The 26,700-nt window shown below is 42.8% G+C and overlaps 2 protein-coding genes across 14 annotated transcripts in view; both read right to left on the bottom strand.

Moving 5' to 3' along the window:
• The window catches only part of LOC118083451 (MAX gene-associated protein-like), a 42,099-nt gene extending 39,654 nt beyond the window's left edge, over window positions 1–2,445 (bottom strand). Inside the window, exon 1 of one of the 6 annotated variants that reach the window (XM_035111920.2) lies at window positions 2,192–2,445. Coding sequence is in view for 2 of the 6 variants with exons in the window: in XM_035111893.2 (XP_034967784.2) it covers window positions 1,580–1,825 (246 nt within the window). In the remaining 4 variants the exon portion in view is untranslated. The other 5 variants (XM_035111893.2, XM_035111912.2, XM_060273544.1 and 2 more) reach the window with 5 other exon arrangements.
• Window positions 2,446–7,907: 5,462 nt separating this feature from the next.
• The window catches only part of LOC118083419 (MAX gene-associated protein), a 28,895-nt gene continuing 10,102 nt past the window's right edge, over window positions 7,908–26,700 (bottom strand). For 5 of the 8 annotated variants that reach the window (XM_060273550.1, XM_060273546.1, XM_060273558.1 and 2 more), the window contains 13 exons: window positions 25,133–25,264; window positions 24,076–24,174; window positions 23,321–23,901; window positions 22,324–22,440; window positions 20,953–21,241; window positions 16,711–17,708; window positions 15,884–16,246; window positions 15,419–15,540; window positions 14,294–14,342; window positions 13,777–13,956; window positions 12,631–12,829; window positions 12,075–12,314; window positions 7,908–10,299 (listed from right to left, as the gene is read on the bottom strand). In XM_060273550.1, the coding sequence (XP_060129533.1) occupies window positions 9,005–10,299; window positions 12,075–12,314; window positions 12,631–12,829; window positions 13,777–13,956; window positions 14,294–14,342; window positions 15,419–15,540; window positions 15,884–16,246; window positions 16,711–17,708; window positions 20,953–21,241; window positions 22,324–22,440; window positions 23,321–23,901; window positions 24,076–24,174; window positions 25,133–25,264 (4,664 nt within the window). In that variant the 3' untranslated portion in view covers window positions 7,908–9,004. The remainder of the gene's footprint in view (window positions 10,300–12,074; window positions 12,315–12,630; window positions 12,830–13,776; window positions 13,957–14,293; window positions 14,343–15,418; window positions 15,541–15,883; window positions 16,247–16,710; window positions 17,709–20,952; window positions 21,242–22,323; window positions 22,441–23,320; window positions 23,902–24,075; window positions 24,175–25,132; window positions 25,265–26,700) is intronic. The other 3 variants (XM_060273563.1, XM_060273556.1, XM_060273555.1) reach the window with 3 other exon arrangements.

Genomic DNA, 26,700 nt, shown 5'->3' with positions numbered 1-26,700 from the left:
TCCAGAGAAAGATGGCTCTGGGATGTATTTACTGCCACTATCAGAGCTCTGTCACACACAACTATAGAATCCACCAACCCTAAAGTATTTTTATATTGTTTCCAACATGGAAAACTGGTGTTCAAATCCCTACTCAACCATGAAGCTCACTTGGTGACCATGGACCAGTCACTACGTCTAAGCCTAAACTGCCTCATAGGGTTGTTGTGAGAGTAACATGGCGAAGGTGAAATAATGTACACCACCTTAAAGTTCTTTTAAGTTCCTTAAAAGAAAGGTGGGATAAAAATGTTATATTAATAAATTCTAAAATGCTGGGGTGAGGGACTGTACATTAGATCTATACAAAAAGGTATAGATTTTATCTATTTTATAAACATTTGTTGTATTAGCTTAAAATACAGCACGTCAAGCGCTGTACACACACACAACACATAACCAACTACTGCGATGGAGTTTGCAAACACAGTCACAAGGCTTATAATAACGTTGCTAAAGTTTATTCATAGTTTTACTTCCTACACTGGGGTTGTTTGGGATCATAGCTGCCAAGTTATCCCCTTTTTTAAAGGGATTTTCCCTTATGCTGAATAGGCTTCCTCGCGAGAAAAGGGAAAACTTGGCAGCTATGTTTGGGATTAATACTGGTTTGCCAATAAACCATAACATCATCCACACTCTGAATCTTTCCTCTCCTCCATTAAGCAATAATGAATGGTGGGGAGTGGGAAGAATTGGAGAATGTTTTGCCTTTCAAAAATGACGTATGAGCCAGAATATAACTTACATGCCAACATTTCACACCTGTCAAAATGAACCTAAACGCGATTAGCCTGGAAGTAAGCGTTACTTACTTCCTAGTAAAGGGCTGCGGCGTTACGGAGGTTTGCACAGGACTCGTCAACATCATCAAGCCTGTACGAAAGCGCAATCGAGGTCCCCTTGCCCGTTTGTTGACATTTCAACCTGAAAGCTCCCGGGCAGTCACGTGCTCGCGTAGGAAGAGATCCGTAGGAATCCCGTCAGGATCGCCCTCCGAGGCGAAGCCCCGTCTCCGCTTCCCCACTTTGCCCTAAGCGCAGCTTCGCAAGCCGCCAGCCGAAGGAACATATGCTACCAACATGGACGGCGAAACCGCCATAACGCTGCCGAGTACGAGGGGCGGGGGAGGAAAGAGAAAGAGAGGGAAAGCGGCGGCAGCTAGCAGGGCTAAAGTCAAAAAGGCCCCAAAGCTTTCCAAACTCGGCGGCCTACTCGGGAGCTCGGCATGCACGTGCCCGACCCGAAGAGCAAGGGGCGCAGCGCCACACGGGCCCCCGGCGCGGCTGGACGCGAGCCGAAGCCTCCTATCGCGCGCCCGGGCTCCGCCTCGCCCTCGCTTTCTGCCTCGGCTCAGCCGCTTACCCGGGAAGAGCGCAGCCGCAGCGCTTCACACGGCACGCGGAGGCGCCTCGAACGCTGAGCCCCCGCGTGGCGCCGAGGAGCCTCCCTGACACGCGAGGAGCCGCGCGCGCCGCCTCAGTTCCCGCCCCTCCTCCTTCCTCCTCCTCAGAGGCTTCGATCCCGCTCGCTCGCTCACCGCCTCCCGCGAAGGGGTGTCGATTTTCTCAGCTGGCAGGTGGTGTGCGGGACACGCGGAAAACTGCGCTCGAGTCACTTCTGGGGCACGCGCGCGAGTGAGCGCGCGGATAAATAGATTGACGCGTTCCCCTCCGCCAGTTACTGTGAGATTGTGAGCAGGGCGGTAGAAACCCCTCACCCCTCCTCCTATGTTCACAGTCAAAAATCGTGTTACCCGATGGACAGAACGTGCGCACGCACCCATGTGACGTCGCCGGCGCGCCTCGAGAGGCGCACGCGCCGTGCGGGCCCGCGCACCTCCTCCTCCTACTCGCCTGCAGGCTGTCACGTGCCCGCGGCTCGCCTCTCCCTCCTCTGCCCCGCCCTCCCGTCCTGCTCCCTTTCGCGCTTGCCCGGTGAAGTTGCGCTTGAGGTAGCTCGCGGCTACGTAAATGAACTTCCGCGCCTTTTTTCCCACTCCCCCCCCCAACTGTCGCCCCAAAAACAAACACGCTCACTGACGAGCGGAGGTCGGTTGTTTGACGCTGCTCGTGCTTCAGAAGCCCTCCCTGGAGCTTTCCCCACCCCCCACCCCGGACGTTCACTCGAGGCTCTTGGGAGCACAGCGTACCCGGCCCGCGGCTGCCCACGACGCAGGGCTCGGCCCTTCCTGCCCTCCGCTCCAGCAGAGGGTTGGCACTATGGCGGGCGCCCTCGGGCCTTATGCCAGCCTCTCACGGGTCGCCGTGGGAAAGGCGCGCGTGTCAGGCTCCCTCGGAAGAAGCTGAGGAGGGACGCCGAGCTCTGAGGCCACTCAGTCGCGGCGGTAGGCGGACGAACCGCCCAGCATTTCTGGCTGCGCGCTTCCTGCTCCTCTCGCTAAGGCAGGGCTGCTCTTTGTTCGTGGCGCATGAAAGCCACGCGAGGATTTCCCTTGCCCGCCCGCCAAGGCGCTCGTGCCGCCTCGTTGTGCCCACGCTAGTCCTGCATCTCTGAAGGATCTCGAACCGGTTCAGATGCAGCCTTCCTTCCTTTTTATTTATTTATTCCGTTTCTTACCCGCCCTTCACGATAACATCTCAGGACGGGTTGCAGCACCCACGGACTGGAACAAACTCTCTTGTCCATAATGTTCCAGTTCTTCGATATCCAGAAGCGAAAACCTCTTTGCATGCAATCACGTTATCTGCTTCGGCTCAGAGCATAAAGGGCTTTGAAGTAGAGCGCAAGCACCCAGATATTAGCCAGGAAACAATGAATGTCAAAGAGAACAGCCATTACATGTTACTTGCATTATTTATTTAAAATAAGTAGCAGTATTTTATCTTCCCTAGGTTTTTTTAATGGTGTGATTTTATTATTGCTTGTTTGTTTGTTTTTTTTGTTTATTTTACTGTCAATGACACCTTTGGTAAAGGCTGTTCTCCAACTGGAGCGCTCACAGGCCAGTAAGAGCTGTTTGACAGTGGAACAGTCTCCCTTGGGAGGTGTGGACTATCCTTCCTTGGAGGCTTTTTGCAGAAGGTTGGATAGCCATCTGTCATGGGTGCTTTCTATAGCTAAGATTCCTGCACTGCAGGGGAGAGGACTAGATGACTCTCAGGGTTCCTCCCAACCCTACAATTCTTTGATTTTAAGTGTCATAGCTAAGGGCTCATGGGTATGAAGAATGTGTAGTCAGATCCAGGTGACGGTCCTAGAAGATCTGCAGAAGAGTGTTTGGCCCCCAGTGACACTAGAGCCCCTTTTCAGATTAATTGCTTCAAAGTATCTGGTGTATCCCCATCTCCCTTTGATTCTTCAGAATTGCAAAAAAAACCCCAAAACCTCTGCACAAGCAAACCACATCATAAAAATATGTAATGTGGTTTGCTTGTGAGTTCTCTGGTTTTGTGCAAATCTCAGGGATCTATTAGGATTGCTCAGGAAAACATTACAAACATGGATGGAAATAAAATGAAAACATTGAGGAAGTACTGGGTGGGGAAAGAGGAATAACCAAAAGTACAATTGATTCACCCACTCCAAAATACTAAAATAAATCATCTGTGTCCCCAAGTGGGGTGACTTGCCGCCCAATTTATTGGATTATCCCTGTATCAGCTAAACTTGGAATTCACAGGAAGCATCAGGATTAGTGTTGTTTGAGGGTGGCATGTGGATTATGCAAATTAAATGGGAGTGCAAATCCTTCTAATCTGAGCTACCACCTAAACCCAAGGCATCTTCCTCCTAGGATGGAGTTGGATCCCTAGGTCATGACAAACTGTCTTGAAAAAGTGTCCAGGACATAGATTTTGAATCTGAAACACACAATTTTACAGTATCTTGAACATGCACTCCAATATTCATTCCATTATCTGATTTGCATTGTGTTTTGCACACTTGCTGGTTTAAAAATGGAAGGTGTAGATCAAGTTGAATGTTTCCTGAGCAGGCATGCCACCTCTCATTCTCATGTTTCACTCATCAAGAGATCTATCACATTGCTGTTATATGAGAACAAGTAAGGATGTTCAGTTTTCTGGCAAGTATAGTTTATCAAATTAATTTTGTGATTTAAGGAAGCCTCCTACTAGGACACGGGTGGTGCTGTGGGTTAAACCACAGAGCCTAGGGCTTGCCGATCAGAAGGTCAGCAGTTTGAATCCCCACGACGGGGTGAGCTCCCGTTGTTCAGTCCCTGCTCCTGCCCACCTAGCAGTTCGAAAGCATGTCAAAGTGCAAGTAGATAAATAGGTACCGCTCTGGCGGGAAGGTAAACAGCATTTCTGTGCGCTGTTCTGGTTCGCCAGAAGCGGCTTAGTCATGCTGGCCACATGACCTGGAAGCTGTGTGCCGGCTCCCTCGGCCAGTAAAGTGAGATGAGCGCCGCAACCCGAGTCATCTGCAACTGGACCTAATGGTCAGGGGTCCCTTTACCTTTAAGGAAGCCTCTAATCCTGAAGAGGAATTCTGAGGAATGTTAGGCACTCTGGAATCTGGTTTACATACACTAATCATGGAAATCTACCATTTTTATGCGGTATCTAAAAAAGTTTATGAGTTGTAGTCCTTGAATCCCTTTGAGCACAGTGAAACTTAATAACATGCATAAGATTGTGCATATTATAAACTTTTCCATTTCATCTGCATCTAGCATTTTTATTTGTGGCCATTTGGAGTACACGATAAATTACTTGTTGCCATTTAGAAAACTTCCTGCAGTTTAGAAATACGCTGTTTGTAACACACCAAGCCAAAACTCCTAGTTTAATAAACTAGGATATGTACGATTGACAGGCACCCATATGCAGCCTCCCATCCTGTTGCTGCACTCCCTTTACGTTAGTGACAAAACAAGGATTCAGCACTTAATCAAGTTTCCTATTATTTACAGACCTAGAAAATATGGCTTTAAAACAAGTTAAGAGAGTCTTGTCTTATTTTGGTGCTCAAATGAAAATAGGAGCATAGCAGCAAGAGCTGCCTGCAGGTGTGCACCACTAAATCTTGGATCAAGTCAGGATTTTTGGCTTAGTGTTACACAGTGAATAGGAGAGGCAACACCAACTAAGAGACCTAAAAACACTTTTGAAGGCCTCTTGTCTCAGCAGTTGCAGATGTGACAATACGTTCTCTTTAAAAAATAGTGTTCTCCTACATCAGTGTTTTTCTCATCTATGCAGGGAGTTCAGTCTCTGTATGACTTTGTCTGAGATGCTGCCCAACTGCAAGAGTACACCACACTGGGGCATGACTGGACAATGGCCAGATGTCAATCTTCACCTTACAGACTGTATGACTCAAGCTGTCGGGATAAAAACCATTTTGAATACTTTATGCACATCCAAATTATACATATAGAATGTAACCGTTGTTTTTAAACTCTGCCACACATTTCTTATCGATCATGTACTTGTTTATGGTGTGTGTTAATATGAATCTTCCCTTAGGTGGCTTACACTTCAACCTTGTCCTATCCTCAGGATTTAAAACATATCAGTGAGTATCACATTGCTCTCCTTAAACTAATCTAGCTGTATAAAGATTTTTTTAAAAAATTCATTTTGATGCTTAGATTGATCCAAACATCAACAGTGCGTAACTTAACTTTTAGTCAAGGTGTTTACTTTCTGTTCTCACCTTTGTGTTTTCTAAAAATCATGACATTCCATGGCTGTACCCTTTTAAAGCTCTATTAGAGTTCTAAATCAAGACTTCAAAGAGTATTTCAGCCTTTTAAAGTAACTCTTGAATGTACACAATACTGTATCTCCTTCAATATCTATGCAGTTTTTCCTCATTTTACTGAATTGTAAACACCTTTGACATATTAAAGTAACTTTAGGGTAGCTATATTCACAATTACAGTACTACCTGTCTACCCCCAGAGCTTTAGTTGCTTTCAGTCCTTTTAAAATTGAATTAGCAATGTAGTTCCACTGCCGTAGAAGTAGAATTCCTTTTTTTAAATAAAGGACTGGTTAGTCCAAAATGTTCCCAGGTGCCTGACCATTTTTTTAACAAAAATCTGAACACCTGATTCATTCACACAGAAAGCCTGCAACTGTGTTCATCTAAGTTAGTACACTGAATCAATAGTAGTTGATAAAAATACTTCTATTTTACTAAAATACATACATTTCACTTCCAGGACCCTCTTTACTGTATGTCCCATGGTCACTAATGCTAATGTATACCATCTTTGCATACTCCTTCCCTACAGTATCTAGACAATGTGATGCCTGCGAATTTTGCACCAGGGAGGCATGCCACATGCCTTTCACCAACCCCTTATGAAGTCTGCCCCCACACCTCCCAGAGGCATATGTAGTTATTCAATCACCACGAATCTAAACAGAATGTTGAACAGTAAAAACAACAGAATGAGAGCCAAGCTATGTGTTATGCTACTAATGTAGTATGAAGTTCTGCTTTGCTTGAATGGAATGTTCTTTGCAAGGTGTCCTTACATTTGGTCTGGCAACTGGGGCTTGAGGCTAGCAGTGGCTTCCCCCACATGCTCAAGGGAAGGGAAAGCTATAACACTCAGCTGAGAGAAGGCACTGCCTGGCAGAGTTCTTGCTCCTTTTGCTTTTATTGCTAACAGATAATGGAAGGAATAAGAATCGCAGCTCATCACCGCCACCTTACCATGAACAATAAACTGCTTGGAATAAGGTATGCTTGATACGGCTCCTGTAGAGCAGGGATGACAAGGGAGAAGGGAGTTTCTCTGGTCATTCCTGCTTGTGAAGATAGCTAGTGGAAGGGGGGCCCCTTTGTGCAATGAGGCATCTATGGGCACAATGGTGTCCTTGAGGTCTTTCCCATGGTGCTTCTGTGCCCGCAACTCACAGCCCCTTAATCATGAGATGGTGAGGGTAATTATCTTTTTCTCCAGTCCAAAGTACAAAGAGCTGAAGGAGGGTTGACAAGTAATGCTCTTTCCAGCTCTGAGCTTTAAAGGCTCAAATTCTACTAGGTCCATCTTTTACCCAAATCCCTCTAAAAAGTGAAGCATGTGATATGTGTACATGGTTTCTGTGTCTCTCAAGTGACCAGTGTGTGTGGCTCCTACAGCACTTGCTAAAATGCCCATGGGCCTAAAACAGGGATGCCCCCTCCCCGCCTAGCAGAACTGAGCTATTTACATAATAAGGTAAAGTACATGACCCCTGGGCAGTTAAGTCCAGTCAAAGGTGACTATGGGGTGCAGTGTTCATCTCGCTTCAGGCCAAGGGAGCCAGCGTTTGTCCACACAGCTTTCCAGGTCATGTGGCCAGCATGACTAAACAACTTCTAGCACAACAGAACACCATGACGAAAGCCAGAGTGCACGGAAATTCCGTTTACCTTCCTGCCACAGAGGTACCTATTTATCTACTTCCACTGGTATGCTTTCGAACTGTTAGGTTGGCAGAAACTGAGATAGCAACAGGAACTCACCCCACCGTGCAGATTCGAACTGCTGACCTTTCAACACAATACATATCTTACCTCCGACATTTTATATAGCTATATTCAAAATTAAGCAGAGTAGTTGAGAGAAGAGAATTTGCTAGATAAGACAAAAGCTGCCCTAAATGTGTAGTGTGATGGATGTGATTCTGAGGGGAAGGACCCTTACATTAAACTTAACTGCACAAAAGCAAAATGTAACTGGAACTGTAGCATGAAACAAGTTAGGTGCTCTTTCAGAAGATTCTTTGTTTTGAATTTGCTATTCAGGAGTAGGCTATCAAAAGGAATTCACATTTATTTGTATGATTTATGATTGGAAGAAAAAGTACTAATTGTTAACTCTGCTTCTGTATTCCCTCCTGGCTTGAAGTTTCAATCATTAGCAAAACTACAAGAATGAATTGTATAAAACTACAAAATACCTTTACTTTACATTTCAAAGCTGAGTTCCTATAGATTCTTTGCTGTTGCTTACAAAATGATGAATTTGAAACGTCTTGCAAATAACAATTATTGTTGAACAACCTGATCAAACCTGTTTGATTTACCTGCAACAGCTCAAAGCAGTTTGCATTTTTGCAACTAAACTGGTATCAGAAGTTTGGCAAGAGGGAGGAGGAACCAGCCAAAAGCAATGAACAAAGAGTACACTGATTGTTACCTAAAAATATGACCTCTTTCAGACACAAACACAGACATGTGGAAGCTGCCAAACTTGTCATGCTATTTCATGTGACTGCAACATACATGTGAATACTTAAATCCTGTGAGTTGAGCCAATTGCACATCAGCTCTGCTCATATAGTTGAGGTAATGACAATTTGCAAATACTCCACGGCAATGTGGAGTAGTATAGGGACCCAATTCCCACTTGACAGGATTAAGTTTGTTTTATAAATAATTATATAGTGAGAGGACTTATGTGTGCCTACAAACATGTTTCTTTTTAGAGCATAACCATTATTTTGAGTATTAAAATGTGGAAGAGGTTTGGGAAGAATAGATCTAGTCAGACCTCTCTCTAGGATGCACATATTTAAAAAAGGATAGAAGAAAGGATTAGCAAATGAAAGTTTAAAGGAACATTTAAATTTGTAGTCTGAGGGCGAGCGGGGAAATGACACTCCCACTGATTTTTTTTTAATTTATAACTAAAGGTAAAATTTTGTTCCACTTCCCAAATAGAACATGTGACAAAGTCATTCTGATTTCTTATAAAACTAATTATAATTATATAGCTCTATAATGATATAGATAGATCTATATCATTAGTTAATTTTGGCTCACCCAAAGATTTTTACTAGGAACTTAGTGTATCCTTAATCAGCCCATTCACAAAGATCACCTAGCTTCATAGACACAAACCCCTCTATTCAAAGTGGACCATATATGTGTTGAAGTTTTCTTAGAAAAACTGAGGGCATGCATCTGCCAATATGTTTAAAATTAAAGCTGCAGTATTATTTTGATTTTGCAAGTACAGTTGCTAATGTAGGCATTACTTTATAGACCTGTCATTGACTGCTGAATGGGTGGCTTTTAAACCAACAGATGACACGTTAGCACCAACAGGTGCCAACAAAGGCGTCATCCCGGTGTTTTGCCTTCCTGAATCTAATAGGAAGCTTGCACCTTTTAGTCCAAAGGGTGCCAGTTTGGGCATGGGCTTCCACTGTGTGTCAAGGTGGCCAGATTCCATATTAGTTTTCATCTGCAGAACTGGAAGAGACACATTTGTAGTTTTTGCCATGCATGGTACATTTTTCCAGCTTCTCCCACTACTTGTTGAAATGTTACAATTTGGGTCCTTTACTTCGGAGACTGGCATTAGATTGAAAACACCCGATTCAGATGAAGGATCTCTCAAGTTCCTGTCACCATCAGTGAGATCATTGTCTTCCAGCTGAAGCAGGAGTGGAGTTACAGAACCACTACTCTCTTGCACAAAACAGAGGTCCTTATAGCTCTCACCCAATTTGCCAAACTGAAAGTGAAAACCTGCTGCAGCAGCTGATTCCATACAGTTTCCCATACCTTCCAGAGATAACTCAGTGCTTGGGGAGTTGGGGAGTTTTGATCTGTCTGGGGCTGCATCATTCAGCTGCTGCTTGAGGGATACAATTTCATTCAGAAGTGAGGTGAGGGTTTCATCAATGCCATCATTCTTTAGGTCAATTAAGTCACTTGCATCCAGTGCTGGTTCAGGTATTGCAGAGGCTACTTTTTGCAGTTCCATTTCTACCCCAGAGTCCTTGGGTTCATTAATCTGTAGCTTCTGAAATGAAGAATCCTTTGACTTTTGTCCCTCACCTCCCTTGTATAGATCTTTTAACCTAACCCGATTTCCACTTAACTCTTCAATGAAGAGTTTTGTTGCAAATAATTCTGGGGATCCCTTCATATTGGATACATTTACTCTTTGTGGAAAACAGTTTTCTTTTTCCCTAAGAAAAACTTGTGCTGTTCCAGTAGCATCCCTCTGTTTTCTGGAAGAAGGTTCCGCATTTCCTTCAGACTGAAAACCAGTTGTTTCCTGCAATACTATCTGCATGGAAGGTAAGCATTTCTGGGAATCTGTATCCAGAGTTACATAAGGTTTCTTATTTAAATCCAGGAGTAAATTTGTATTTTCTTCAGTAGCCAATGACACCACATTTTCTATTTGTATTTCCTTTGTATTTTCTTCAGTAGCCAATGACACCACATTTTCTATTTGTATTTCCTTTGTATTTTCTCCAGTAGCCAGTGACATCACATTTACTATCCTTGGCATCATTAAGGAGTCTTCATTTTCTGTAAGTAAGTCCAAACAAAGAAAGGCCCGTTAGAATACTGGTGAGGAGAGAGGGAATGGGATCTAAAGAGCAACTTCTGGCACTGCTAAAGCCTGCAGGGATACCTGTAAGATTCACAGATCTGTCAAACGTATCACAAATATTTCAAAAAAAGTCCACCCTGTTTCAAAGGGGCTTGTTAAATAGCATGTGAGGCTACTGTTTGAAAAATAAAAGCCCAAAAGCTTTTATTGTGCTTAAATTTCAATCTGAAAAACAGAAATGCTAACTATAAGAGATCAACTGCAAAAAGGAACAGAAGTGTCCTATATGATGAAGAACCCAAACACAAGTGTGGTGTAGTGGTTAAGAGTGGTGGACTCGTAATCTGGTGAAACGGGTTCGATTCCCCGCTCCTCCACATGCAGCTGCTGAGTGACCTTGGGCTAGTCACACTTCTCTGAAGTCTCTCGGCCCCACTCACCTCACAAAGTGTTTGTTGTGGGGGAGGAAGGGAAAGGAGATTGTTAGCCGCTTTGAGACTCATTAGAGTAGTGATAAAGCGGGGTATCAAATCCAAACTCCTCCTCCTCCTCCTCCAAGTGGCAATTCACAAGCCACAAGAGCAGTGTGCAGAGCCACCTTATAGGAATCAGTATAATTCTGCCCCTCCTGTCCCTCTCCCAGCCAAGCTGTTCATTCTAAGGAGATGCCTTTCTGCACCTCCCCAGGAACAGCCAGCCGCTTGTTCTTCCTCAGTTCCCTGTGTGTAGCTTTACGCCTTTCCTTTGAGTGAAAGGCTTGGGGTAGGCAGAGGCGTAGGAAGGTCCAGGTGGTTCCCAGTGTGGAAAATTTATTGTCACCCCCCACATTGATTTTGTTTTTTGCCTGCAAAATGGTTTTATGTTATTTCATATTTTCTTACAAAGGAATGTGCATTCTGGGCCTCTGATAACAAGTAGGCGACTATGGACAGATACTTAAATCTACAGGATGGAGTGTTTTGGCTTGTGTTATTTTATTTATATTTATTGTTTATTTATTTAATAAAATTTATTTTAAAAAACCTGCAAAGTGGTTTACCAAAACAAGAAACAAAAAACCACAGCAGTCAGTAAAATCAATAAAAATTAACAATCCTGCTTTAAAACATACAAAAGCTAAAATATTAGGGATTGAAATTACTTAAACTTCAGTCCAGTCGCAGACGACTCTGGGGTTGCGGCGCTCATCTCGCTTTACTGGCCGAGGGAACCAGCGTACAGCTTTCAGGTCATGTGGCCAGCAAGACTAAGCCGCTTCTGGTGAAACCAGAGCAGCGCACGAAAACGCAGTTTACCTTCCCGCCAGAGCGGTACCTATTTATCTATTTACACTTTGATGTGCTTTCGAACTGCTAGGTTGGCAGGAGCTAGTACCAAGCAACAGGAGCTCACCCCGTCGTGGGGATTTGAACTGCCGACCTAGTATGGCAGTAATTGTTCCTTGATAATTTGTTACCCCCCTCCATGATGGTACCTGGGGCCGCCCCCCGCCCCCCTTTCCTATGCCCCTGGGGGTAGGATGCTGTATGCCTAGCAATGTGATAGCGGCCCCAGTGCCAAGATGGCCCACGCTGCCTTTTATGGGATGGCTCCACACACTTCTGCAAGCAAAACTAGACTTGGACTGTTTATTATTAGTGTTGGGAAGGAGCTGCTACACTCAGGTACACATCAGATCTATGCTTCCCAGAATGCCCTGGGGATTTTGGTTTCACTTTGTATAAAAAATCCCCTCCTTTCTGCAGCCTACCTGTGTCACTGCTTCTGTTCTTGGAACATATCAATGGTTTCGTATGCCTGTTGGACAGGATTACCGGTTTCATCTCTCTAGAAAGAGAAAAGGGGCTGTTTTCCACAGTGGAACTAGCAGTTCTCACTGTTTTAATGATTTCCACCATTTCTTGCTGGTTCTGGTTCTCCTGTTCTTCTAGTGCCTTCTGCTTTGTAAAAATGTATTCTAGCTTCTTCAAGATCGCTTCCTGTGGCTTGCCTACAGAGAAAACAAAGAGTTGGATATCCCTCACTTTGCAATTCAAAGGAACAAACACACACATTAGCTCAGTATTTCATAGATAGTACAATTTCCAACACACATGGCTCACAAGGATATAGTTAGCAAACAGAACATCTTTAATACCATTTGCATCTTTGAAAGTATAGAATCCTTAGAATCCTACATGAACAATTCATCCCAACCACTTTGAATCATCCTTGTATTCTCCTATGCTGGAATTTCTTTTTTCATCTACATGTATATTTTGTTTTGTTTATTTTTTTAAGAAAACCTGTCCCTGAAGTCATCTCACCTGAGAGTGCAGACACTTTACGAATCAAGGTGTTGCGCTTGCACAACAGGAACTTCTTGTGGCTTGTCAATTGGTCTGCCTGATCTCTTAGCCTCTGGATATCTTCAGTGGCCTGGAAAGGGACTAAGAGGTCATTTTTACATTCCAGTGCAATACAGAGGAAAAAAAGACTGCTTCTCTTCTCTCCTCTCAAAGCACCCTAAAAACAAAGCAATGGCAGAAACTTTGCAGACATGTAAGTGAATCAGCTGCATTAAAAAAAACTAGGAGTACAACTCATGCAACACGTTGGCAAAGAATATTTACACAGTTATTACAAAAATGATATATATTGTTTATCGTTCTTATGAGAAAAAGACAAAACCTAAAACACTGTCACAGAAACTTATGAACTACCCAAACTAAGATGAACTTATAATGTTTGGTTTCACTAGGTTTTTCCAAGTGCTTAGCTTAGTTTTTTGTTTTCTTTGTATTTTTAGATAAGTTCATGAGGATTCCAACGAAAGGTAAGTTTGCCGTTGTTCACAATGACTGAGGGATGCTGATGAAGTTGTAGACAGGGTGCCGGAGTTCTGCACCTGTTTCGCCCTGGCAGTCCAAATAATTACGAGACTGTTATACGCCCCCATTGGGGCCCACCTACTGGGGCTTGCATATGGCACATTCCCTTAGTAGTTTTGGGCTTCTTCAGTTATCTATTCTTGATGCATTGGTACGTATATTGATAGTCTGTAACATTGAGGATACAGTTTCTTGGCTTAAGCTTAAAAGACTGATATGCTTAGCCAAAATAAATAAATTAGGGCCTTTGTGTATATTAGGATAGCAAGCTTTAGCTGGGGACAGAGGAGATGAGGCAAAAAACGCTATGGGTGGAAATAATTATTTTGGCAATGCGCCACTACAGTTAATTGGCTAATGTATTCAGAGAAAGAAAATTAAGCCAAATGCATTTGTCCAATGTCCAACACTGAGCTGAGTTGCTGTGGCACGTTAGGAAACCCCCCCCCCCAAATTTTTTGTATCTCTCTTTTTTATATCTTCCAACTTAAGGTTTTTCATCTTCCTGCTGTTAAAAATCAAGTTCTCCTCTGAATAAAGAGGCATTTCCTTCCACATAAAGCTAAATGATGAACCACCTACCTGCTCGAGGAGGATGCGCTTGGCAATTTTGGGAGTGCTGTGCAATCCCAAGGTCCCCTGCAGTTTTTCAAAGAGTTCTTTCATTTGCTTACGCCGACGCTGTTCATCTTCTGTGTGTCTCGGGCGATAAGTCATGCTTTGTGTCCCATTCTTTGGTTCGCTTTTCCAGAGTCCAGATGGCTGTGGACAAGAATGGCACTTTCACCAGACAGAAAAAATATATGCAGTGACCGGTGTAAATACTTGGGATTTTATATTATCCCCCAAACCTGGGCTTCTGCATGTCTCCACAAAGCTAGCAACACCTAGGATTCTCAGTTGGGTCACCAAGGGGGATGGAGAGAATGAAAAGGGCCTGACTACCAATCCTGTCTCATGGCACGCACATAAAACAAGCAATGCCCTTAAGTAATACATTTTATTTTTTTAAAAAAAACCCCACTACCAGTCAATGTTTATTTCAGCTGCAATACACACACCACAAAGACACAACAGTAGAAAAGAAATGTATATTCACTTTAGGGGACTTTTCCATCACTTTATTTGAAGAGTCATGAGCAAGATGCCTAGAAGGATTTAAAAAGAGAAGTTGTGTTTAGTTGCACAAGTCAATCTGGCTCAGATAATAGCGTAACCTCAATCAAAACTGCAAGAAAAACTTTATTTGTGCCAAAAGGATGAGGAAGTTGTGCTCTGGTCACACAGGAAATGTCTCTGCTCTAGCCCCTTCCTTCTGCTATGCCCATCTTGCTTTCTCACACTGCTCTGTTTGCTACTCAGTCTCTTGAAGTAAACAAATGAATGAACCAAAGTTTGCCTGAAACAGCACATCTTAGGCTCTTAGTACTCTCAAAAATATAATTTGAACTAACATACAAATTAAAGGTGCCCTATATAGCCCCAATAAACTGCTAATATTTTTTTAAAAATTTAATCTTTGAGTAGTAACATTAATGATTAGGAAACAGCACATCAGGCTATTTGCCTATCTAGCCCAGGATTGGTCCCAGACTGAGGTTTTCTGATCTCTTGATTCTTTTAAGTGGAGATGGCAAGAATCTTTTTCATACCAAGCAAGTGGTCTACCATCAAGTCAAGTTAGCAGGGAATAAATTTAGCCTACAAGTGTGTACATCCTGGTATACAGCCTTAGCAGAAAGGAATTCCCACATTACAAATCAAGGTGCCCAATCTGATGTGTAGTTGCAGTTTCTTATGAGACATTAGATTTCTTTTCTCAATCAGTGAATCCAGCCCTTCAGCTATCTGCTTGATTGCTCTGGGTTGGAAGAGGAAGGGCTCTGTAGAGGGGGTCAAAAAGGGCTGAATTTAAGCTGTGGTTGCAAAGCTTGACGTTCTACATTGTATCCTTGAAAAGTGGTTCAGAGGGCAGGCCACCTTTCCAGCCAAAATGGTTCCCCAGTTCTGTCCTAAAGATTATAAGCTAAGTATATTTTAAAAAGGGCTTCTGGGTGATGCATCATTGCAAAGCCACACTGTGTGAACCAATTAAACCACAGAGCGGAGCCTTGGCCTGCATTAAATTAACTATATCTGCTAGGCATAATAAAAAATAGCACTATGCTGAAAATCAATTTGCTGGTGTGTGTTTGTTGTTGTTGCTTTAAAAAAACTTGCTTACAACTGTTTGGGAAGTAGGGCATGAGCTGCTGTAGTTTTCAGTTGAGAAATAATACTTTTCTTTGAAAACTCCCCAGGTTCAGTGTTCATTTTCTTGTCACCTTGACTGGAATCCCTTCCATTCTGAAACAGAACATTAAAAAGGCAGTTAAATTCAGTCCTGCAGAGAAGCTCCAGTCAGGTAATGTTTCATTTCAAACTCAGAATGTGGTGTGTTTCTTCCATGTGCTAGCAGAGAGGAGGCAACCAGCAGAGACAGGTGTGTTCATGATAAACCATTGGCTATGGTTTATTGTGACATGGAAACTGGCCTATTGCCCAAACATTAATGTTTACAGCTGCTCAGGGTATAACTGAAGAATGGTAATAAAGACCATTGTTTTAATGTAAATTTGCAATAACTTGTTAAGGTGTATAATTATTTAACTTTGGTGTTCTGAAAATTAAGTAACAAATCGAGTCTTACCCATTGAGAAGTATCACCTGGAGCTTCTTCAGGACAGGTAACATGATGTCCCTCCTTGTACATTGCTGTAATGCTATAGGTGTGGTCTAATGATACAGCATCAGGATGGAAGATGGGAGCATCACTGGATAATCGCTCTACAATTTCTGCATTCTTTTTGGCCATCTCTGAAGTAGTAGCACTACTCTCACATATGATACTTTCAGAATGGAACTCTGAAGGATGTGCTGGCAACTTATTTTCTCTTAATTTGGTATTGTATATTGTGATTTCTGACTCTTTGGGCTCCACCATTTTCAAATGCGGTATGTTTTCTTCCAGCTTGACAGAACTGCACTCTCCTTTCCAATTTGTATTCTTTACCTGGAGGGATACAACAAGGTGGACAATGGAGTTTGGAACATTTTTCAGCTGTGGAAACTGAACTAAGGTAGTTAGCATAATACCACAAAACAAAACTCATCTGTGGCATTTGTCAAGACTCCATACACTCCAATTTCTGACTTCAGTCAGGAAAATATTTACACACTTTTTAGCCACAGAGGAAGTTAAATTCTCCACAACAGAACTTTTGCAAGAAGTTCAAATTCTGTGAGGAAACTAAGTTTGGATGGTAAAACTGGAGAAATTAGTATAAAGAGAAGTTAAGGAAAGGCACACAGTAGAAAATTTACACACACACCTTGGACCCAAAGATCCAAGGGAAGTGACAGCAGCAATCTCAGTTGGTCACAGTGGTTTCCATGGTTCTCAAATAAGTTGTAATATAGTAAAAACATTTTGCTGCCAGATTTGTTTTACAAATTAAAGCAGTGTGGGATGCTCACCAGTGCTTCAATCTGGTGATCAGAACTCCCATCAATATCTTCCTCTGCAGAATAATCTGTTTTTTCACCATTTCCTATATCATCCTTGGTAATACCAAATGACATAGGACCATTTTTCCAATAATTGGTTTTAGATGCATTTTTTTCTAAGCATTTAGCAACTGGATTCTGGGATGATCTGCTCCAAGTTCTGCTGGGCTCAGCATGGTCATCCTTAAAAGCTTGATTCTCTCCTCGGAAACCAGAAAGACCTTTTTCATAGCAAAAAATGTTACAGTTCTCCTGGGCATCAGCACTACTGTTAGGAAGATATTCTTGGGCACTATCCACACACTTCTTTCCTGGTGTGTAATTCTGGTCCCTTGTACAACTGATCTCAAGCTCTCCTCTCTCTGTTTCCTTGTCATTTTCAATTTGCATGGAGTCACCCCTCTCTTTCCAGTGCCTCCTTAGTAGTTCAAAGTCATGTTGATTTTGCTGCCGACTCTGAAGCAATTTGGCCTTTTCCTGCTGCTTTTCTGTATGGCTCATGCTCAGTTTACCAAGCAATGTCGGCTGTGTCTGTTTAGGTCCTTCCGAATCAGTCATTTGGGCAATGTGTGTTTGCTCCCCATTTGAACATTTCATATGCGGAGCCTCTTCCTGACGTGTGGGGCTTTTCTGTAATGCATCACACACAGGAACGTCAATTTGCAAACCATCTTCAGCCTCATCTGACATACCTTCAAGGTACCTCGCATGCTGCTTCTCACTTCTCGCAGTGACTTTAACTGTCTTACTTGGCTTCCTGCAAACATACGAATGGTCTGCCAATATCACGTCTGATGGAATGTCAGGATACAAAAAAGGTTCCCCACTTAATTCTCCCCCTGCATCCGCGTCGTCTGGAGCGGTCTTTGTAGCAATTGCACTTTTGCCAGGAATAAACACGCCCCCTTCTTCCTTCACCCGCAATGGGAAATCCATAACAGCTAGGTCTGGCTCTGCACTACAGACTGCTGAAGGAAAGATAACAAGCAGCTTTAATGCTCTAATCACTGGAATAGCAGCAAAAGAACCAAAACAAATCCTTTACTGTTCATTTTACCTCTAGTAAATAATAAACTAGGCAAAAGAGGGGAAAGGAGCAACAAGTAGGAGTGAAGGTCACATCGCAAGACTCCAATTGATATCAAAATGGGGAAAAGCAAGAGCTTTGAAATTTAGCGCAACAAAGAAGACACTGAAAGTGGCATTCTTTTTGAAATCATTCCATTACCCATCCTCAGTCATGAGTGGTGTTTGTTATGTAGCCCATGATGGAAGGGAGGGATCCGTGTGCTTAGGGGTTCCCTGAAGTATGCAGATGCAAAAAAACAACAACCCTGAAAGGTGTTTTAAAGAAGGCTTCGTAAGGACTGTGAATGTGTACGGCACACAAAGAATAATATCAAAACACTCTTAAACATTCTTCTACATACACCAAGAAAGGTCATGAGAAGTAAAACACACATGACTCCATCACCCAACTCAAGTACCTTGGGATGCCTCTAACTGCTCAGGCCATTTGTGCCTCAAACTTCCTACTTTATCACTGTTTCCTTAGCAACCAGGCCTTCACCAGGGTTGTTGACATTACTGTCCCTATCTGTTCCTTAGAAACTTTCAAGGAGATGCTGGATTTCACTCAAAAAAGACACAGCAAAACATCCTGAGTGACCATTTGTGCCACTTTCAGGGTCAGATAGGAAAGGAATGCAGCGTAGGAGTCATAAAATGCAGGCAAACCAAATCAAGCCTAATACATTCTAGCCAAAGGTTCAAGACAATATTGGATTTTTAAAAAATATTAAAGGATGCCCTGGGTGTTGATAATTCTCACATCAGCACCACTGCCATTCTGGCACCTCTTTTTTCTAGAAAAATAGCACTGTAAATAGGCCATTATGTTGCAGATCCAGCAGATAGATAGATAGATAGATATTCCAAAAAATGGGTAAGTCTACCACAAAGAGTAACATGACAATTGTACGTGCATCCTTTCATGTAGGAGACAAGGAAGGAAAGTGTGAAACATGCAATAAGTGGCAGTTCCCTCAGTGGTGAAAAGCCTCCTTGCCACAGAGATGGATAGGAGGACAGAGTGGATGAAATTTGCAGGATGACTGGGTGCTCACCCATGGGAGGAAGCCAGGAGTGTAAGGGTTCAGCACTAAAGTGTGCCAGTAGGGCAGATGTTGGAGGAACATGTCACATTCTGCATGTTAAGTTCTCTAATTCACTGCTGACCATGGAAACGTAAAAGGCAGGCATGCCACCTTCTCTGCCGCTCCACCCTCATATAAGACAAAAAAAAAGACGTAGCGAGTGACATTTAGAAATCCATGACTTCCGGCTTCCGGTCCGCTCGTGGGGGAGAAATGGCTGACCCTTGTTCCACCTCTCTGAACTTCATGGGGAATTGGGCGGTTGCTTGGGGAGTAAAGCAGTCCCCCCCCCCGGGTTTGGACGGGGGGGGTGCTGGCCCGCGGATGCCCCCTAACCCATCCCGACTCTTTGAGGGGTGGGGTGGGGGCCTGGGCCGAGCACCCATGGGGGCCGGGACTCCTGGAGGCCACCCTATACGAGCGCGATCTCCATGATTAAAGAGAATAATTGGATTTAAATTCATGGACATGCTTCAAAAGAAGGGGGAGAAGATACTGCCAGGACTTTATCAGCTTTTGAGCGAGAAGAGAATTGAGGGAGTATTTCATCAAGAAGAAAGAATGATTGGGACGGAACGAAAAGTGAAGTGAACTTTTTATTTTTCTACTTTAAAATGTACTTACCACCTTCCCGGATGGACTGTCTGATTATTTGGGACAAATGAGAAATGGAAATGAACTGTGTGGCATCAGAATTCATATAAATAGAGGATTGTCATCTGGTATGATTTTAGAATTTGCTTTGTTAAACTGTTAGAGTAAAAAACCTCCCCAGTCAGTATGCTTATTGGAGTGGCCTGGAAGCCGCCGGTGAGTTGGATTTACGAGCTGTGGCGTATTTGGAATTTGAGAGATAATAGCAGCCTAATTGGAGTCTCGGAACGCAGAGGAAAGCCATGAATCAGCTATAAGAGATTGTGCATAATGTGAACGGGCTGTTCCTCGCCCAAAAGCTTTACTCTTGCGATCGACGGACAGTTTAGAAGAAGATGGAATACGATCTGAGGCGTTCAAGATGGCGCTGGCTTGTGTCAGACTGTTGACGCGGCAAGAAAGGCACTCCAGATCAAGAGAGTTTTATGGGGAGGTTGGACTGGATAAAAAACCCACACAGGAAAAATGGATATGTGTTAAATCTTGTTTGATGCCTATCTCAGAAGCTGCGACAAAAGACAAATAGAGAAGAAAACATCTAGAGGGACTGTTGGAAAAAATCGGGACTATTGTGGATTACAGCAAGATTTTGATATCAGGATTAGGATGGCAGTGCGAACAGTTATCTAGAATCCCCAGACATTGAAGCATGGGAAGCCTAAAATTTTTTATGATTTGGCTTAATATTTGGCTTAATTGATATGTATGTGTATAATTGGATATAATTGAAATAATTGAATTGTGTTTTAATGGGAAAATTTAATAAAAAGTATTTTTTAAATAAAAAAATAGAAATCCATGACTTCCCTAGCAAGGACATTCTGAATGCACATGTAAAACAGAAATGGAACCACATCACTGAAGTAATGCCATGTCACCACACCAGCCTGGTTCACACATCATGGTAAACCAAACCATGGCTTAGAACAGGCATCCCCAAACTTCAGCCCTCCAGATATTTTGGACTACAATTCCCATCTTCCATGACCACTGGTCCTGTTAGCTAGGGATCATGGGAGTTGTAGGCCAAAACATCTGGAGGGCCGCAGTTTGGGGATGCCTGGCTTAGAATGAACGTGTGAGTGCTCCAATAGCAGCTTATTTACCCACAACCTAAGATAGTACATACACACACACACTCAGTAAAAAATAACAACCAGCAACAAAGCACATAAACACACAGGGTGTGATGGAAAGAGAAAGGCACATAAAAGGGGAGGGAGTCAAAAGACAGAATAATCAGATGTTTTACCAGAGAAATCACGGCAACATTTTGTTGCAGTTTCCATTTACATTTGGTAACAGTAAGTCCAGATTTAACACACCTGGCTAGTCCAGAATGTTTATTCAGCAGAGAAAAAGCTTTTGAAAATGTTTCAAACACTTTTCTAGTATGACTTACATTCATCATTGCTTCTCATCTGTTTATTAACATGCTCCAGTTTCCAATCCCTTTTTCCGTTGCAGCATTCAATAATTCCACACAAATATTTCTTCAAGCTTTTCTTGTTCACAGAAACTCCCTTTAACAGGGCCACCCTTTTCTTCAGACAATCAAATGTGCAATCTGTCTTGCAGGAAAGTGTAGGCTGGCACGTCCCAGAAGCTAAACCAGCACAGACACACTCAAGCTGGCAGATGCCACTGTGTGCTGGGTCTTGGCTGCCGATAGGCTTGCTATTGAGTGAAGCCTGAAAGAATATACAAATATGTATCTCAAGAATTTAGGCAAGAACCTACACACAACAAATTTTGAACAAATGTAGGGTATAAGATCAATTACACAACACTTTATGATAGATAATTTATACCTTGTCCTCAACTGGATGGTATAAAAATGCACAAAAGATGAAGGGAAACAGGATTGTACCCAGTGTGTATGGTCTATATAGCGTTACTTCCCATTGCCACAGTTACAAATAGGGATAAATCAAAACCTATTTTTACTTAGTCGCATGCACTTGCGCAAACAGAAAGTGAAAGCTAACATCCAATAGCCTTTTAAAACACAGAACATGGAAGCATTAATGTTCAAGATTATCAGGAAACAAGAGGAATGTCCTGTGCAATTTTCATTTGTTTCTTCTGTTCTTACTACTGTTTGAATCTGCTCACAGAAGTTCTAAGCAGGTAAAGCAAGTCAATTTGATAATCATTCTGCAAGCAGCAGTCTTGCTTAGGGTTCCACAAGGGTCATTCACTAGACCGGGCATCCCCAAACTGTGGCCCTCCAGATGTTTTGGCCTACAACTCCCATGATCCCTAGCTAACAGGACCAGTGGTCAGGGATGATGGGAATTGTAGTCCAAAACATCTGGAGGGCTAAAGTTTGGGGGTGCCTGCACTTAGACGGTTCAGAATTCTCAAAGCAGTCTTGCGAGACTCGCCAGACACTTTTTGTTGAATAAAGTGGATTGCCTTGTGCATGGGAACATTAGAATCCCACCTCCCCCCAGCACTGGTCTTTTTATAGGACATCAACGCGAATAAACTGTAATTATAAGAAGAGCCTGCTGTAGCAGGCCAATGGTCCATCTAGTCCAGCATCCCATTCTCACAGTGGCCAATGAGATGCCCATGAAAAAATGTGCAAGCAGGATCCAAATACAAGAGCACTCTTACCCACCTGTGGTTTCCAGCAACTGGTACTCAAAAGCATTACTGCTTCCAACTGTAGAGACAAAGCATAGCTCTCATGGCTAGAAGGCAATGACAGCCTTTTCCTCCATGAGAGTTACAAAGGAAGGCATAGGAAACGGCAATTTCAACTTACCTGAGGGTTAAGTAGTGATGCTAGAGATAGGTCTGCTCGCTCTTTGGTAATGCAAGTCCGTGGCTTCCCATTCTGCAATGCACGACCTTCCAATTCCATTAACTCCACCGGAACCTGCTTATAAATGAATTAATGTCACCACATTTTTCCTTGAATCTGAGCACAGAGTATCAACTCAATATCTTTTTTCTTTTTTTAAAATGACAATATTCCTGCATTGCAGGAAGTTGGACTAGTTGTTCCTCAGGGTCCTTTCAACTCTACAATTCCATGATTCTGTGGCTCTGAGTACTTCGTAGCAGTGCAGGGTAGTGCAATATTTTAAAACAAGGATGAAGTTTGTGTTGAAGTACTGCAATGTGAGGATGTATAGCAGTCATGGGTGCACATAAAGAGTGGTATTTGGTCCTGCTCCTACTCAGAGTAAACCCTTTGAAATTCATGGAAATTACTAACTTAGGTTTGCATATTTCAATGGGTCCACTGTGAGCCAGACGTCACCTGAATACAACCCTAAGTTGGTTTAGAAATGTGAAAACAAATCCCAGAAGTTACAGGTCACACACCGTGAACTTATGAATAATTCTAATGCATGAAGACAATAGAAGTTCCTTTCTTTTCTTACGCTAATCTTACTGTTCCAGTTACATTGCATGTGAAACAGAATTAAGAAATCCTAATGGCCCATCTGAATTTTGCAGATGATCCGCAAGGACATGTTGGTCATATAAAAATGAAATAGAAATGGACATGTTTCACCATGTAATTTCTGAATGTAACTTCTTTACTATGCAGCATATTGAGTTATGTATTTCTGTTCATGTTTTTCATGCTTTTTCCAAAAACCAACAACGTTTTCTATACCTTCCCCACCTCCTGCAAAATAGTCAAAAAAGGATTGCAAAAGAAAAATAACTTGTGAGTATGTGGGTTCATTTCTAGCATATGCATATCTATGGTAACCAATGACTAAATGGTAAAGATTATTGAAGCTTACCTGAGAGATGATCAAAGTCTCCAGAGAAAGGTCTGCCCATTCTTCAGTAATACAGGTTTGTGGCTTCCCATCCCTCAAAGCACAATCCTCCAGCTCCATCAGTTTCATCTGAGATAAATGCAGTGGACAGCTACTCTGTTTTCGTTGCTTTGCTTGGCGCACAGTTCTTTGCTTTCTCTGTACGTTTCCATCTGATTCTGCCACATGCACATCGTCAGCCACTTGGCTATATGATCTAGACCTACTGATGTTTTCCAAGGCAGAGAAAGCATGCTCCTGCTTTGACAGAACAGGTAAAGGCATTATAAACTTTTGGGGAGATTTTACCCTGCCTCGAAAAGTTGTTTGTTTATTCTTAGCTTTTCTGGGTGGAGTAATGATGGGTTTCTTCTCTGGAACTTTATCGAGGGCTTGAACACAGCTGGTACTTTTGGATGGAATCTGGCAATCCATGGGATAACTAAACGGGCTTGAAGAGAATCCCACACTTTCCATTAGCTTCCCTTCCGTTTCCAAATATTTGTCCAGTTTATCACTGCAGAAGGCTGATCGGTTCTTCAGCGAGTCCTCTAAAATGCTACCTGAATTAATCCAGAATATGACATAGAGAAAGAAGTCAAAGACAATCTCTGAAAATATATCAATCCCAGTTCTGGCAGAAAAGGAAACTCACAAAAGATTATCTAAAAATTATAAAAAAGATCTCCTTTCTGCAGCACCACAAAGGGAAAATATATACAAAATCAATGTCCTACCTTCCTGCTTAGAAGTGTTGTTAAGTCTTCCTTGCCAGCCTTTTATCTTTCTAAAATCATTGGTTTTCCCAGTCTTGGAAATGAAGGAAAGGGCAGTATCTAGAAATGAAGGTAGCAAAGCAAGTTTATTAACGAGGCAGAATACTCCTATCTATAAACAACGGTATATATATTCAACTAAAAACTAATTATCACCTGCATTTACTGAAAGGGGTACTCAACAGGCGACAAGGGCCTGAGTAATAGCAAAGTACCAAAAATTCCTTCTAGAAAATACCTTAGCCTTCCTCCCAAACTTGGATCTAGAGAGAGAGGAGACAGGAGTTTCCCTACAGCTGCACAGCACTTTAGAACACTGCTGAATGAAGCCCAGCACAGCTGCAAGTATGATCTCTCTCAAGCTTTAAGGTTGGGAAGAAATCTGGGGGTTGTTTTGGTGTTCCACCTCCAAAGCACTCCAAACACCTCAAAAATATGGTGGGAAAATGTATGTACCTCCCCCAAAGTCTCGTCTGAACAGTCAGCACCTAACAATGTACAATTTACATAATTTATAGCTTTGTTTTATACTGTTTGCATCATGTGGTGATAATGTAAGTTACTAAGACAATGGTTGCACATAGAAAATACAATGAATGTGTTTAAAAAAAAAGTTTGCAAACCAACAAGCCCCACTCTGGAGTTGGGAGTGCTGGGATTGCTGTTTGCCATGAAGTTTGAAGCTCCAGTCTTCCTCTCCAGCAGGAACTAGAAAGGGGGACACAGATTCCCCTCTCCATTGCACTAGGCTTCCAAGACTCTCTGAAATGGGGACAATATACCTTGCCATCTCCCTCTCCCAAGCTGGAGAAGAGGACCAGAATATTCCCACAGCCTGGAGCTCCGATGGAGAGCACAGGTTGTACCTGACCTCGTTCTGTGATGCAGCACAAGGTCAGAAGTGAAACCCCATGACTTGTGAAGTGAAACCCTCATAATATCTGGCTGGCTTTGTTTTATACTGTTTTATAGACTCTGCTTACCATTCTAACATTTCAAAAAGATACATTATATTTACCTTGACAACTGAGATCTGTCACTTGGTTTTCCGCAAATACATAATCCTTTGGTGGTCGCAGGGGAAGCTGCACACCCACGTATTTCAGGTCAATGCTAAGTGTTGGGTCCACGGAACCCAACTTCAGTCCCACTAGAAGAAGAATACCCCACGTTAGAGATCTTTACAAGCATAAAGAAAGGAGGGTGGCCAGTGGTTGCCAAATCAGCACACATGAAGGTCTTTGTGGGCAGGCCTCCCAAACTCTGAGCTTTCATAAATGTCTCTAGCCCTCTTAAAAAGAAATATATAAAACAAAATGTGTAAATACCCTTCTATTCATTTGAAATGAGTCACCATTTCTCCTCCTACCTCTCAGCGTTTTTGGCCAAGGAGCAAAGTCAGAGCTGTAATTGATAAGTTTAAACACCAGGCAGCAGGAATCCATGAGTCCTAAAGAGTTGCTGTTTCACTTCCTATATACAGTCGTACCTTGGTTCTCAAACACTTTGCTACTCAGATGTTTTGGCTCCTGAACGCCGCAAACCCGGAAATTAGTGTTCCGGTTTGCGAACGTTTTCTGGAAGCTGAACATCCAACGCGGCTTCCAATTGACTGCAGGAAGCTCCTACAGCCAATAGGAAGCCGCACCTTGGTTTTCGAATAGTTTCAGGAGTCAAATGGACTCCAAAACAGATCAAGTTCAACAACCAAGGTACGACTGTAGTGTAGTTTTCCTGCTCCCGTCTTATTTTCTAATGAAATCTCCCTAGTTTGTCTTTTGTTTTACCTAGCAACAAGGATGCATGTTTCCTATAGGGCATTTGTCTGATTCTGTAGACCCTAGGAGTATTTTTCTGCAAATACTACAGCAAATAAGAGTGGGTAGATATTAAAAAATCCCTACTTCCTCCTAAAGGCAAATGTGAAAACTTCACAAAGAGGTTGAGGTCTGTTGTACAGGAACTAAAAACCAAACCTTCATTAGGAATTTGCTGATAACAACCTAGGCTTTGATTTAGGGTTGACATTTGAGAAAAACATGGTTCTTGTGATGGGCAGAAATTCAGGTAAAGCCGTTTCTAGTGTTGTTTAGTCGTTTAGTCGTGTCCGACTCTTCGTGACCCCATGGACCATAGCACGCCAGGCACTCCTGTCTTGCACTGCCTCCCGCATTTTGGTCAAACTCATGTTCGTAGCTTCGAGAACACTGTCCAACCATCTTGTCCTCTGTCGTCCCCTTCTCCTAGTGCCCTCAATCTTTCCCAACATCAGGGTCTTTTCCAAGGATTCTTCTCTTCTCATGAGGTGGCCAAAGTATTGGAGCCTCAGCTTCACGATCTGTCCTTCCAGGGAGCACTCAGGGCTGATTTCCTTAAGAATGGATAGGTTTGATCTTCTAGCAGTCCATGGGACTCTCAAGAGTCTCCTCCAGCACCATAATTCAAAAGCATCAATTCTTCGGCGATCAGCCTTCTTTATGGTCCAGCTCTCACTTCCATACATCACTACTGGGAAAACCATAGCTTTAACTATACGGACCTTTCTAGTATGGAAATGCAATTATTATAAGAGCTTCACCATGCTAG

The sequence above is a fragment of the Zootoca vivipara genome, chromosome 1 (assembly GCF_963506605.1).
Source record: "Zootoca vivipara chromosome 1, rZooViv1.1, whole genome shotgun sequence".
NCBI lineage: Eukaryota > Metazoa > Chordata > Lepidosauria > Squamata > Lacertidae > Zootoca > Zootoca vivipara.
This window is presented reverse-complemented; position numbering and strand designations above follow the sequence as displayed.